Source organism: Ctenopharyngodon idella, chromosome 16 (genome assembly GCF_019924925.1).
Source record: "Ctenopharyngodon idella isolate HZGC_01 chromosome 16, HZGC01, whole genome shotgun sequence".
Taxonomy (NCBI): Eukaryota; Metazoa; Chordata; class Actinopteri; order Cypriniformes; family Xenocyprididae; genus Ctenopharyngodon; species Ctenopharyngodon idella.
The window spans coordinates 12882213-12897568 of NC_067235.1; the positions used below are offsets into that span (position 1 = coordinate 12882213).

The window sequence follows — 15356 nt, forward strand, 5'->3', positions numbered from 1 at the left end:
GTTTCGCTAGATAAGACCCTTATTCCTCGGCTGGGATCGTGTAGAGCCCTTTGAAGCTGAATTGAAACTGCAATTCGGACCTTCAAACCCTTGTATCCCAGTGATATGGAGAAAAATCCTGGAATGTTTTCCTCAAAAACCTTAATTTCTTTTCAACTGAAGAAAGAAAGACATGAACATCTTGGATGACATGGGGGTGAGTAAATTATCAGGAAATTTTAATTCTGAAGTGAACTAATCCTTTAATACATATGAATCGAGGGGTTTAATCCAAGTCTTAATCCAACAGACATGATCACTTTATATGATGAACATATTTAATTTATTTTAATTGGTAATTTTAATTCATTTCACATTTCACATTCGTTTTCACATATAAACAGTGCTCAATGCACATCAAATATGATAAAAAGAAGCTCAACATACTTGCTTGAACAAACCTTAAAGTTTTGGGTAAATGGACTTTCAATGGAAGGACAGAAATCTCTCAGATTTCTCTAAACAATTTATTTTTTTGTTTTTCGAAGATGAACAAAACACTTATGGATTTCAACTGACATGACAGTGAGCAATTTTGGGTGAACTATGCCTTTAATGTTGGGTTATGTTCTTTTGTAGAAAATATTTTCTTTTATCCAGACTGATATTATCTAAAGCTTTAAAGGAACACTCCATGTTTTTTTTAAAATAGGCTCATTTTCCAACTCCCCTAGAGTTAAACAGTTGAGTTTTACTGTTTTCGAATCCATTCAGCCAATCTCCGGGTCTGGCGGTACCACTTTTAGCATAGCTTAGCATAGTTCATTGATTAGACTGTTAGCATCTCTCTCAAAAATGGCCAAAGAGTTTCGATATTTTTCCTATTTAAAACTTGACTCTTCTGTCGTTACATCGTGTACTAAGACCGACAGAAAATGAAAAGCTGCGATTTTCTAGACCGATATGGCTAGGAACTAGACTCTCATTCTGGCGTAATAATCAAGGAACTTTGCTGCCGTACCATGGGTGCAGCAGGCGCAATGATATTACGCAGCGCCTGTTACCCTGCTTGCACAGGGAGCGTGCCTTACAACCATGGAGACATTTGTGAGAGACGCTGCGTAATATCATTGCGCCTGCTGCACCCATGGTACGGCAGCAAAGTTCCTTGATTATTACGCCAGAATGAGAGTATAGTTCCTAGCCATATCGGCCTAGAAAATCGCAACTTTTCATTTTCCGTCGGTCTTAGTACACGATGTTACTACAAAAGAGACAAGTTTTAAATAGGAAAAATACCGAAACTCTTTAGACCGTTAGCATCTCGCTCAAAAATGACCAATCAGATTCAATGAACTATGCTAAGCTATGCTAAAAGTGGTACCGCCAGACCCGGAGATCGGCTGAATGGATTCGAAAACGGTAAAACTCAACTGTTTAAACTCTAGGGGAGTTGGAAAATGAGCCTATTTTTCAAAAAAAGTGGAGTGTTCCTTTAATGCTAAAGTTTCAACTGGTTCTTTGTGACAATTTCTTCTAACTACCTCATTGCTGATTTTAAATTTAAACTTTGCTTTAGTTTGCATACCAAGAATATGCTTTCTTGTGCTGCACTGTCTGAAATGTGAAGACTTTACCTCATGGACGTTAGTAAAGAGACTCCAGTCACAGTTGGTGAGCGACACGGCAACATCCCATGTGTTCATGCTCAGCATCTTTACTGAGTGCTGCTGCCCATTATCAGTAAAGGGACTCTGGGAGAACAGAATACAAACACACAGATTATTATTGATAAACTTTATACTAAAAGTTAAAGTGGGTCAATCACAAATTCTGGCATAGCATTTTTTGACATAAAATACTGGCAGAAAAGAAAGAAAAGTTTAGAATACAGTGCCTTTAAGGTTGCACAGTCGTGTGTAGAGCTGAACTAATGGTGTGGAAAGCAGGTTCTTTTAAGAGCGGTTCAGAAAGCAGCATTCTGACTCTCACCATGATCTCAGTCAGGTCTCTTCTGCAGACGAGCAGTCTCTCAGCGGCACTGAGTGAAGACGAGAACACACACTGATCCGACTGAAGCAGAACCTTCTCTGGAGAAAGAGATAAAGTGAGGAATAAGAATGAAGAGAAAGCATCCATGTCAGAGAAAGGGTAAATAGTGAGGTACAACAGAAAAGAGCTAACAAAAAAGTATTTAGAAATAATTTATTTGAACCCCAAATGGCCATAAAGGCCTTCTTAATGAGCAGATTTGTTGGGAAGGATGTGCAAAGTCGACCAGCACTGACTGTTCCACTCACAATAGAGATTCATTAGTGAAATATGCCTGTACCAACACTGAAGTTCCAAGATGAACATCATACTACAGTACAATAGTGCACCATTAAAAATTGGTGCATAATTTGCCAAAGTGGTCATTTTAAAAAATAAACTGTTACTCCAAAAATCTGTTTCTATATCAAAAGTATTTGCATATGGTGACAAATTTTTCCCATATCACTATTGCCCTTATTGCAGGGGTGTCCAATCCTGCTCCTGGAGGGCCAATGTCCTGCACCTGCCTGGAAGTTTCTATCAAAGACACTTTAAGGCAAGCCTCCTATCGCTATGTTACACAGAGAAAGAGACCAAAGGCCGTTTTTTGAAGGGATGTCAATGGAGGAGAGGCTTCACTTCGCTGAATAAACTGCTTTTGTGGAAAAACAGCTTATCATTTAATAAATCGACAGCCTGTCGGCTCATCTTCAACATGTGCGCTCCTAAACATTAGTTTTGGATTAATCTATTTTTAGAGTATAAACTGAAAAAAATGCTGTTTTTTAAGAGAAGTCACAGACAATTGCCCAACAGTGATTGACTGTCGCACAACTATGAACAAAATCCAGTGACATCAAGGCTGTAATGTGATTGGTTATCAAGGCACACGTGGCCATCCAAGTTGGCCGTTATGCTTTCTCCAATGGTAGACCCTCGTAACATGAGCCTTGATTAGCTGGTTCAGGTGTGTTTATTAGAGTTAGAGCTAAACTCTGCAAGACAATGGCCCTCCAGGAGCAGGTTTGGACACCCCTGTCCTATTGCCTTCTGCCCCAAGTGTGGAGGCCCCCCTAGCTGCATTATTTTTATTCTTTTTTTCCCTTTTTTTTTTTTTTTTTTTTTTTAACCTTTCTTGACACACAAATTACATTGTTTGATCATTTTAAGTAAGCAATGAGGTACGAGGGGCTGTGCTGTATCGTGAATAAGTCACGGCTGAAGGGCGTTGTTAGCCATGACTTATTCATGATACAGCACTAGCCTCGAGTACCTTATTGCTTTTATAAAATGGTTACCACACAATATAAATATTAAAGCCAAAAGTATGTATCAATGCAACTTTCATGAAGTAAACTTTCACTAAAAGCCTTCCTTCCGCCGGAAAAAATAGTCCCTGACCGTGAACATCAACAGAAGTTACATTATTACGCCATTAGATGGCGGCAAAGACTGTCTTTATGAGTGTGTCAGTCAGTAGTGAAGACTTTGAAAAGACTGAATTGTTGTGAACACGGAACAAGACGCAACTGACAAATGCTTTGACTAGCGCTGTCAGTCACGGGAAAACCCCTTAACTGTTAAAAGGACAAGATAATACATCGGACATTTAAACAGATTTTTTTATTATAAACATAGGACTGGCCTGAAGGAAAATGCTAAATCTGAATGCAGGTAATACTTTCTCACAATACTCTTCTACATAATACAGTAAGCTTCAATGAACAATATCAATTGAGAACATACAGTGATACACAGAACCGTTGGGTGAAGCGGTCATAGCCGTGTTTTATCGTGAATAAAACACAGCTATTGACCAATCAGAATCAAGGACAGGAACTAACTGTTTTATAAGTAACCATAAATATACTGTTTCAATCACCAGATACATTAGGATCAGAAGAGGTGGCTTTTAGCCTTACCCTAATGACTAGTTTAAAAGCATAATAGCACCCCTGCGGACCTGAAGACAGTGATGTCTCATAAACACAAAGCTGCAGCAATGTCAATCAAAATAAAAATAAAAAGATGTATGAACTCGTTCAGACCTCCAGGATATGCGACGGCCATCAACACCATGTCGTCCTCAGCATAGTCAAGCCTTTCGGCCACAGTCCTCAGCAGTTCCTGCACGGATACGTCACTGTGCGTCCTCACGCTCACGTATGAATCTATGGTCACGTACACGCGACACAGCACTGAAGACACACAAGCACCCAGCGCTGCATCAATCAGCCACCAATTCACATAAAAATGGTATAAAACAAGATTCTCGCATGCTGTTATACATAAACAACCTGCCATGGGTCTCATGCAGCACCGCAGGCAGTCAGACCTCTATGAGAATGTAGGAGAGAAATATGAGGGAATATTTTATGAGCTTACCTTCCTTCCTATCCCTCTGAGCTCCTCTTACAGGGTGCCAGTTCTCTTTCAAACTCAGCTGGTGGAAGAGCGCTTTATTCTAGAAGGTAGTAAACGTGGAATTGAGAATATTATTGCTTATGAGAAATACACATGCTAACACACCTTAACGCAACAGTGAAAGTGTTAACTTATCCACACAGTAGTCTCTCTGAGCTTGCAAGCACCGTTTTGTTGTTGTTAATGAAAAATTAAAATCCTTTTCATTAACAGAAATAAATATAAAATATTAATAATAGATTAAAAATGTAAACATACACATCTGATTAAGTGTGTTCTACGTTCCTATGTTCTACACTTATATAACATTTTATAACAAGTCCATTTTTGAAAGGCCCTCTATCTCCATCTGTGGTTAAAACATAAAATTGAAAGTTATTTTAGGAGGCCCATTGCTTTTTGTTTGTTTTGTTTTTTGATTACATCCACTGCTTCTCCATGAATGAATTATGGTTTGAGTTATGGTGATTAGAGACAGTCATACTGTAGGCATAACAGAGCAGATCTGTTATTCTACACTCTAAACACACTGAGAGCAAGAAGAAAGTCTCACAAGATGTACATTTATTTCCAAAAAACGTGTTCTGAGCAAGTAAGTAGCACATCTTCCACCATAGTAGCTGGACCCTCTTTTCTTTACTTGTGGACAAGACATAAACACCCAAGTATGAATGACAAAAGTGAACGAAACTTTAAAGGGTTAGTTCACCCAAAAATGAAAATTCTGTCATTAATTACTCACCCTCATGTCGTTCCACACCTGTAAGACTTTCGATAATCTTCGGAACACAAATTAAGATCTTTTTAAAGAAACCTGAGAGCTTTCTGTCCTTCCATTGACAGTCTACGCAACTACCATTTTCAAGCCCCAGAAAGGTATTAAAGACATCATAAAAGTAATCCATGTGAGCCAAGTGGTTTAACCTCAGTTTTATGAAGTGACACGAGCACTTTGTTTGCGAAAAAACAAACAAAAAACAACATAATTTATATTATTTGTGCGTTCACAAGAGCACCACAACACATGCATGTTGTGTTGACGCGAGAGCAGACGTTGTTGCGTGAACTTGCATTGGAGATTAATATTTTGTAAATAAAGAGGTAAATTATGTTTTTTGGGCAAACAAAGCACTGGCGTCACTTCATAAAACTGAGGTTAAACCACTTGGGTCACATGGATTACTTTAATGATGTCTTTACTATCTTTCTGGGGCTTGAAAGTGGTAGTTGCGTAAACTGTCAATGGAGGGACAGAAAGCTCTCAGATTTCATTAAAAATTTCTTAATGTGTGTTCTGAAGATGAACGAAAGTCTTACAGGTGTGGAACGACATAAGGGTGAGTAATAAATTACATTATTTTAATTCTTGGGTGAACTAACCCTTTAAGGTTTTGTTCACTCCTGTCATTTGTACTTGGGTGTTTATGTCTTGTCCACAAGTAAAGAAAAGAGGGTCCAGCTACTATGGTGGAAGATGTGCTACTTACTGGCTCAGAACACGTTTTTTGGAAATAAATGTACATCTTTCTTCTTACTCTCAGTGTGTCTTGAGTGTAGAATGACAGATCTGCTCTGTTATGGTGATTAGAGACAGTCATTGATTATGATAATTTACATTGATTATGCTGCCAACATGTAAAAAGTTTAAACAACGTCTTAAACTGTATTTGTTTTTTTAAATCACTATTTGTTTTAAAGCATAACGTCGCAAAACCTGGCGCTTAGATTTTTTCCCACTACCCTGAATTCACTTTGCATGTCATTGCCTTTATTGGCATCCTGTCAGCTTATTCCACGAGCGCAAGTCTTGTGCACGTCTATTTAATTTGGCATCAAGATCAGAGAAAAAACTAGTGATTTCAAAGTGTAATGTGAACGCCGTTATCTTGTGTGGTCAGATTTTTATAATGAGCTGATGTTTCTCACTATATATAAATGTGGGCAAACATATCTTAGCATTGCCATGGTTCAGTTGTCAATATCATTACGGTTTCTAAACAAGAAATAGTTAATAGAAATAATTTTTTAAACCACAAAAAGTTCACTAAGGTGGTTTCATTGAAATTCTCTGCGAGTAATATAACGGATGGTCTTAACTCTTACCTTCTTCTGCGGAGAGGATTCATCTACCGTGCTGAGAGATGAGAGGGGAAGAAGACAAGAGAGAGACAGAAAGAAATAAAGAAAAATGAGCCAAAGGGATCGCTTGAAATATAAATGTGCCATTATATCAATACTGCAAGATGGCATCTCCCACCCGCTGCGAGGAACGCTCGTAAAAAGCCTTTTCTCATTCAGATCAGGCCTGAATCATCAGCGCTAACATTAAAGTCTGACACAACGTGATTTACTGATTGCCTCATCTAAATGAAAGCGCACAACGTCCTCATCCATGCACACCTCATTCTGATTAAACAGCCTGATAAAAATGGGCAATCGGAGAGAGCTTTATAGTCTCCATATTCCCCATCTGATGCCTCTCTAATTAATCATTGGCCTTTCATGAAGCAGCAGCAGGCGTGTGATGTATAGCTGAGAGGTCAACGCCAGGACTGCTGCTTACTAAACAGAAATATTGGATAAGAGCTCATGTGTGAAGCGAAGCTCTTTGGCCTGGCGGAATTCATTCTTTCTGCTCAGTCCTGATCTGTCTCCAAATGTATTAGAGGAATATTACAGAGCTACTTTCCTAATCCTGTGTTAATAAAGTTGTAGGGCTCGTGCACCCAAAAAACCTGACCCTGACTGTAGTTCTTAACATGGCCGTCATGAATCTACAGTCCAGGCTTGACCAAAGAAAAAGAAAAAACTGTATAGTTCTTTAAATAGGGAAAGTATAAGATGTTTTTGTGTAATGGGTTACAGTATAATAATAACAATAATATTAAGTAAGGGATAATGTACACCCAAACTGTTGATATTGCAAAATAAACCCAGACAGGCTGATTTTGTATAAGTAAATAATTAGTCCCACTTTATATTAGGTGTATTTAACGACTATGTACTAACGTTTAAATTAATCATTTGATACAATGCACTTATTGTGTACATACATGATTTTTTATTGTACCTACATTTTTAAAAATACCTACATGTAATTACAGTTGTAATTCATTTTTAATTAATTACACTGTTGACCATTCTCTTACCCTTACCGACCCTTAAACTTACCCATATTACCAAACCTGTCCCTAACCTTACCCGTATACCACCTCAATAGCAGCAAAAGTGTTTTGCAATACAACATGAACACATTGGACTTTTTTTTTTTTTTTTGATGCAAGTACATAGATTACACTTTATATTGTGTCTTTAACTACTAATATAATTTTTGAAAGTTTGGATTGCTGCATTGAATCAAAAAAACTCTTTTTTTTAGACACCCAGAGTAATAAGGCTTGTAACAGTCAATTTCTGATTAAACAATAAGCTGACAGTCATTCAAAAGAAGTCATTTAAAACTGCAGTTAAACTAATTAAAGCTTAGTTATCACCCACAGCAAAGTGTCTGTCATCTGGGGACTGACTGATGAGGATTTCAACTGTCAACACACAGATCTTCTTTGTATCATCACTTCACTCCTTTATTATCTCTCTGTTACTCTATTTCTCATCATGTATCCCAGAAGGGAAAGGGAGAATGTCAAAGAAAATCATGCCTTGTAGGGCTAATCCCAAAATGGTTGCATGGATAAAAAACTTCTCCTTAACAGCATGATTTATTCAAAAGATTATTCAGAAGAGTTTATAGGGCATCATTTTGTCTTTTTCCATCTCTCATTTTGCATTTTTAGGAGCGTGAATAACAGACGTTATTGTGCGAATATAATCAGTGCATCTTAAAATATCTGCCATAACAAAGAGCTTCCCAGAAATCAGTTGTGAACAAGAAATGTATAATTTCAGTGTGTAAAAATTAGATGTGGTGTGGTTATGATGATGAAGTGACTCACTGTCTCCTTTGCATCCTTAGAAGTTTCTGAAGTTCTTTGAGGTCCTTCTCCAGAGAGGGAAACTCATAGAGATCATCCAGAACATATCTGTACAGAGTCTGCAAACATGAAACGAAGTAAAATCAGAATTTCAGGTTGTGAATTACATGCAATTACATACAATTACATGCAACTAACCCTATAGTAATGTTGTTAACTTAGGGTACATTTACACAACAACGATGTAGTAAAAACAGTTTATCGCATACAGACGACAACGTTGTTAAAATGATCCCCATTCACTCAGATCCGTGAAAACAACTAAAAATGCTGTATTATTAATGCCAGGCCAGTAGTTGGCGATCTCAATTTGTAAAGAAAAAAACTTTGCGCCTATATAGACTACCGTTTTCAAAAACTTGCACTTTAAAACCCATCAAAAGTTTGTTTTGAGGCCCCCAAAACACCGTTGTCATGTAAATGAACAGCCAAACACATAAAAAGTTTAACGCTTTTAGTTGAAAACGGTGTCGTGTAAACGGCCCCTAATATTACTTAAAGCTGCAGTCCGTAACTTTTTTTGGTTAAAAATGATCCAAAATCAATTTTTGAGCAAGTACATAAACAGCCAGTTACGTCCTTACCTTAGCCCGATTCACAATGGTAAGCTTGTAATTATGTTTTATAATTCGAGTGGTACTGGTAGGTTTCCGCGGGAAATTCGAGCATGCCGCCGTTCGTCTTTGCATCATTACGTCACATCTGTTTACATAAAGAAGGAGTCCCAGCTAGTAGGCTATATGGCATGTGAGGATGCTGCAGGCGGCGGAGCATTTATAGCCTTTTCTCACAGCAGCTGGAATAATTAAACTTATCATTTTGATTGCAGATTGTATGGTATGACAAATTAACGTTAGAGATTAGACTGTATAGAAATTGAAATCTACAGGTAACGCTAATACACACTAAATACACGTAGTCACGCAATGCTGATGTTGTTAACATTAACAATTTGAGAACAAAGTATAACAATAATATTAATTTGCACAGATTGACGTGATATGAGCTAAGCGATCGTTAGATTTAATCACCATTGGTAGCGCAATTTATTGTAATGCTTTTTTTCTCAGTTGGTAAGAACAAAAGTGGCAGATTTGTTACTTGTTCAGATGACATTTTCCAGAGAAAATTCTTATTTTGGTCATACTTCAAGACTACAATCTGTGATTCTGAAGTACAGTATCCACCAGTGCGGTGACTGACAGCAAACATTAGATTCATCCGCGCTGAGGAGCCGTGCCGATGCACAACCCACATAAAGATGATAATTCCACAAATAACTGCAATTGCAGGTTTGAAACAGAGATGGCGACAAAGAGGCAAAACTTACAGACTGCAGCTTTAATGTATAGTACTATAAGTATAATTACACTGTAACAAGGACACCTTAAAATAAAGTGTAACAAAAAAAGTGCATCAATTTCACTGTAATACATGTTCACACACAGTAGAGTGTATGATAATTAAAAGGTCTGAGGGCATTTAAAAATCCTCTGAAGCCAGCAATAATCTCACGATCTTGTCCTCATTATGAGGCATTAAGAAATCAAAAGCTGTAGGGGCGGTGGCATTTTTGTATTTCCAAAAATAATTCCCTCCCTCTTTCCATCCGTACCTTGAGGAATAGTTTGGCGTGCTCATCGTCCTGCGGCAGGTCTGTGCACAGTGAGCTCCACTGGGAGAGCAGGTGCAGCACTTTTCGTTTCCTAAGTAGAGTGTCTCTCCCTTCCTCTTTCATCCGTCCTTTCTTTGAACAATAGGTGGACCAGGAGCAGTTAAGGCATCAAATCTATTCCAGCACGCTAGACTGCTCAAAACCACAGTTCAGAGGAAGGAGGAAATGCCTGAGGCTGAATTCTCTGTATTAAATTAACAGAGGTTGAGTAAGAGAGAATTAATTGCGTGCCCTCGGCTAAATGGCGTAGGGTTTGTTAAGTGGTTTAACGCCAGACAGAGCGTGTTGTTAAGATCATGTAAAAGACCATGTATAACATAGTGCTGCTCAGTCATTGTACAGTTCCATGAATTGCTCATTGCTTCATTCGAGTCTCAGATCATCTTTTAATAGTTAACTGAGAATCCAGAACAGAGGGGATGGAATATTTAATTTAGAATTTACAATACATCAATGTACAGGTGCTGGTCATATAATTAGAATATCATCAAAAAGTTGATTTATTTCACTAATTCCATTCAAAAAGTGAAACTTGTATATTATATTCATTCATTACACACAGACTGATATATTTCAAATGTTTATTTCTTTTAATTTTGATGATTATAACTGACAACTAAGGAAAATCCCAAATTCAGTATCTCAGAAAATTAGAATATTACTTAAGACCAATACAAAGAAAGGATTTTTAGAAATCTTGGCCAACTGAAAAGTATGAACATGAAAAGTATGAGCACGTACAGCACTCAATACTTAGTTGGGGCTCCTTTTGCCTGAATTACTGCAGCAATGCGGCGTGGCATGGAGTCAATCAGTCTGTGGCACTGCTCAGGTGTTATAAGAGCCCAGGTTGCTCTGATAGTGGCCTTCAGCTCTTCTGCATTGTTGGGTCTGGCATATCGCATCTTCCTCTTCACAATACCCCATAGATTTTCTATCGGGTTAAGGTCAGGCGAGCTTGCTGGCCAATTAAGAACAGGGATACCATGGTCCTTAAACCAAGTACTGGTAGCTTTGGCACTGTGTGCAGGTGCCAAGTCCTGTTGGAAAATGAAATCTGCATCTCCATAAAGTTGGTCAGCAGCAGGAAGCATGAAGTGCTCTAAAACTTCCTGGTATACGGCTGCGTTGACCTTGGACCTCAGAAAACACAGTGGACCAACACCAGCAGATGACCTGGCACCCCAAACCATCACTGACTGTGGAAACTTTACACTGGACCTCAAGCAACGTGGATTGTGTGCCTCTCCTCTCTTCCTCCAGACTCTGGGACCCTGATTTCCAAAGGAAATGCAAAATTTACTTTCATCAGAGAACATAACTTTGGACCACTCAGCAGCAGTCCAGTCCTTTTTGTCTTTAGCCCAGACAAGACACTTCTGATGCTGTCTGTTGTTCAAGAGTGGCTTGACACAAGGAATGCGACAGCTGAAACCCATGTCTTGCATACGTCTGTGCGTAGTGGTTCTTGAAGCACTGACTCTAGCTGCAGTCCACTCTTTGTGAATCTCCCCCACATTTTTGAATGGGTTTTGTTTCACAATCCTCTCCAGGGTGCGGTTATCCCTATTGCTTGTACACTTTTTTTTCTACCACATCTTTTCCTTCCCTTCGCCTCTCTATTAATGTGCTTGGACACAGAGCTCTGTGCACAGCCAGCCTCTTTTGCAATGACCTTTTGTGTCTTGCCCTCCTTGTGCAAGGTGTCAATGGTCGTCTTTTGGACAACTGTCAAGTCAGCAGTCTTCCCCATGATTGTGTAGCCTACAGAACTAGACTGAGAGACCATTTAAAGGCCTTTGCAGGTGTTTTGAGTTAATTAGCTGATTAGAGTGTGGCACCAGGTGTCTTCAATATTGAACCTTTTCACAATATTCTAATTTTCTGAGATACTGAATTTGGGATTTTCCTTAGTTGTCAGTTATAATCATCAAAATTAAAAGAAATGAACATTTGAAATATATCAGTCTGTGTGTAATGAATGAATATAATATACAAGTTTCACTTTTTGAATGGAATTAGTGAAATAAATCAACTTTTTGATGATATTCTAATTATATGACCAGCACCTGTATATCTACAATATACACTACTCATCAAAACATTTGACACACTGTACTGAATGATCTTAAAAAAAAAACATTTTGATATGGGCTTATGCTTAAATTCTTGTGTAGACAAAGATGAATTGAGCCTCCATTTAAATTTCTTTTCAAAACTGAAATTAATCTATTTTTAAGTGTATTATTGATAATAGTTACTTAGTGAACTATATAATATATTTAAAATAATATATTAACTAATGAATTAACTAATTATTATTGTAAACATAGTATTATACTGTATATGTTACATACTGTATATGCAAATTTTTTAAAGAAATTAATATTTTTATTCAGCAAGGACGTTAAATTGATCAAAAGTAACAGTAAAGATGTTTATAATGTTACAAAAAGTCTGATGTTACGCATCAACTGTTTCCAAAATTGATAATATGAAATGTTTCTTGAGCAGCAAATCAGCTTATTAGAATGATTTCTAGAGGATCATGTGACACTGATGACTGGAGTACTGATGGTGAAAATTCGGCTTTGTCTTCACAGGAATAAATTACATTGTAAAATATATTCCGATAGAAAACTAATGTTAAAAATTAAAATCTTATTGTAAAGTGTTACCGAGACTACTTTCAAAAACAGATACTGAATCAAACTTTTGAATGGTAGTGTATATTGTATTGTAATAATCACACTTCACTTTTAAAAATGTAGGCAGGCAGGTTCTGTAGCAGAAACAACATCAGCAATGACGTATATAAGAGCACGTGTGTATGTCATGAGAAGGATATTGACCAAGTAGTGCTTGGCACAGGTCACTGGTGGACATGAACACAGGATATGTCAGGAGGAAGTCATCCAGTAGACTCTCTGAAAATAAACAAGAACATGTAATACGCATTAGACATTTTAGTGAGAAAACAACTGAGAATCATTAAAAACTCTGGAGAAACAAATAATAATGAATTTTTTTAAGATTTCAAAGGAAAATTTCACAAAAAAAGAGAAAATTGTGTCAACATTTACTTGAGCCATACCCTTATGCCATTTAATTTGTTTTAATTGTTTCTGTGGAACACAAAGGAGATATTTTGAAGAATGTTCATGCTGCTATTTTTCATACAGTGATGGTGGATGGGGACAAGGGACTGTCAAGCCCCAAAAAGGACAAAAACGTGCCATAAAAGCATCATATAATTATTTTGTGTGACTGAAGTGCTATATTGCAAGTCTTCTGTCAGTTTTTTGCGAGAAACAGACCAAAATTTAATTCACCTAAAAACTGACATCTGTAGTCACCATTCACTTTCACTGCATGGAACAAAGCAGCTTGAACATTCTGCTATCATTTTTTGTGTTCCGTAGTGAAAAGAAATACGGTTTGTGAAAGACATGAAGATGAGTAAACAATGACTGACATTTCATTTTAACTCTCTGGTGCTGCTTGCGTGGCAGTCAAAAATGACCAATTATTTATTTTTATATTTTTATTTTAATGAAATGAATGTACAAGTTCAATGATGTTTTTTATGTAATATTTTGTATTTTTAGGTCATTTTATGCTACTAAATTATAGTTTTGACACTTGGTAGATTATTACTAAAATAAAAACAATTTTAAAAAGTGAAACTAACAAAAGTTATAGATGTTTAAGTTTATTAATATGAAAATTGCACCAAAATACTATTTTTAACTTCTAAAAAAAAGTTCTAAAATCTAAAAAAAAGTTGTGCTCCAAATTTGAGGTTGATATCTCAAAAAATTAGCTTTCAGTAAGATTTTGTTTGGGTGCAGTACCAAACGTTTCCACTAGATGAAATTTGTCTCCCTATTCATTTCCAATTCGGTCTCACACTTTATCAGGACCATTTAACCTTTTCAAATCATGTCCATGATTTTTGTGTGTGTGTGTGTGTGTGTTCACATAGTAAGTGCCAAAACTTTTACCAAGTTTCCTATTATTCTGATGAAGTAAAAAATTCTAAAAAAAAAAAAGTAATAATAATAATAAAATAAAATTTTTCAGTCAAAAATGACAGAACAGCACCAGAGGGTTAAAGCAGGTTATTCCTTAAAACCTGATCTTTTTACAATGCCAGGCACTGCAGCTACATTAAGCCGGTAAACGTTAAGACTCTGGTATAGCGTCATGAAAAATTCAGCACAGCTGAATCAAACCCAACAGGCACTTTACATGTGCTCTTGTTTGTTTTCTTCTGTTCTCTCTCTTTCCTCCTGACCTCATTTCTCCTGCATTATCACACTTTGTGATTGCACCAGTTTAATTAGAGTTGTGTTTGCCTGGAAGCATGTTCATACATCATCTCGCTGTGAAAGTATTACTGAAGGAACGAGCACTCGGTGCGTGTTGACCTTGAGCGCGACTGCTAATGTTTTTAATCCCACTGCGCAGTGATGGCAGCAATCCTTATCTGCCATGCAGAACTATAGAACGTTTCCTGTGTACAGTAATGGGCCACATTTAAACTTATGCCACGTAACCTTTGTTAAAGAGATTCATTTAATTCTGGAAATGATGAAGAACCCCTTATCGTTCACCTCAGTGCAACCTGCAAACTCATAATTAAGTTTCAATTATATCACCTAAAGGCAATGCTTCTTTATAGCAGAACAATTCATACAATATTATAAAGTACTTCTAGAATATTTTTTAAACAGATCGAAGAAACATTTCACAAAAACATTCAAACATTTAAGCATCAAATGTCCATATATTTCATGAGTTATGTTGTACATCATGCACAGTGCTCCATGTTAATTCAGCTCAAAAAAGAAGTCACTTTTTAGCATCACCACATGACCATGGGACCAAGTCAAGTGCTTCCACAACTTTGACATGTGCCACAAACATATTACAGGAGCAATCCACTTTGACTGAACTGCCTTGCTGTAGGGTACAGTGGTGATGGTTCATGGGTACCGCAGCAACTTCCCTGGTTCCTGAGCCCTTACCACTACTCCACACCAACCCCACTATAATCTATAGCTAATAATAGAGAGACAAAAGAAAGAGACAAGAAGTGAACAAGAAGAGAAAGGGAGAGCAGGACATTAAATGGCCCTTAATACGCCTGACCTCTCTGCTGATCCCCTTGAAACACACTATTACTCTCATAATGACACTATTACTCTGATAAGGCCGTAATGACTGATATGCATTCACTGTTCATTCCA

The 15356-nt window shown here is 37.3% G+C and overlaps 1 protein-coding gene across 2 annotated transcripts in view; it reads right to left on the reverse strand.

Annotated features, from left to right (window-relative positions):
• Positions 1-15356, reverse strand: part of rapgef5b (Rap guanine nucleotide exchange factor (GEF) 5b) — a 71872-nt gene that overhangs the window by 5221 nt on the left and 51295 nt on the right. For both annotated transcript variants that reach the window (XM_051866567.1, XM_051866569.1), the window contains 8 exons: positions 12953-13031; positions 10045-10189; positions 8391-8488; positions 6541-6571; positions 4399-4477; positions 4062-4211; positions 1972-2069; positions 1617-1733 (listed from right to left, as the gene is read on the reverse strand). In XM_051866567.1, the coding sequence (XP_051722527.1) occupies positions 1617-1733; positions 1972-2069; positions 4062-4211; positions 4399-4477; positions 6541-6571; positions 8391-8488; positions 10045-10189; positions 12953-13031 (797 nt within the window). The remainder of the gene's footprint in view (positions 1-1616; positions 1734-1971; positions 2070-4061; positions 4212-4398; positions 4478-6540; positions 6572-8390; positions 8489-10044; positions 10190-12952; positions 13032-15356) is intronic.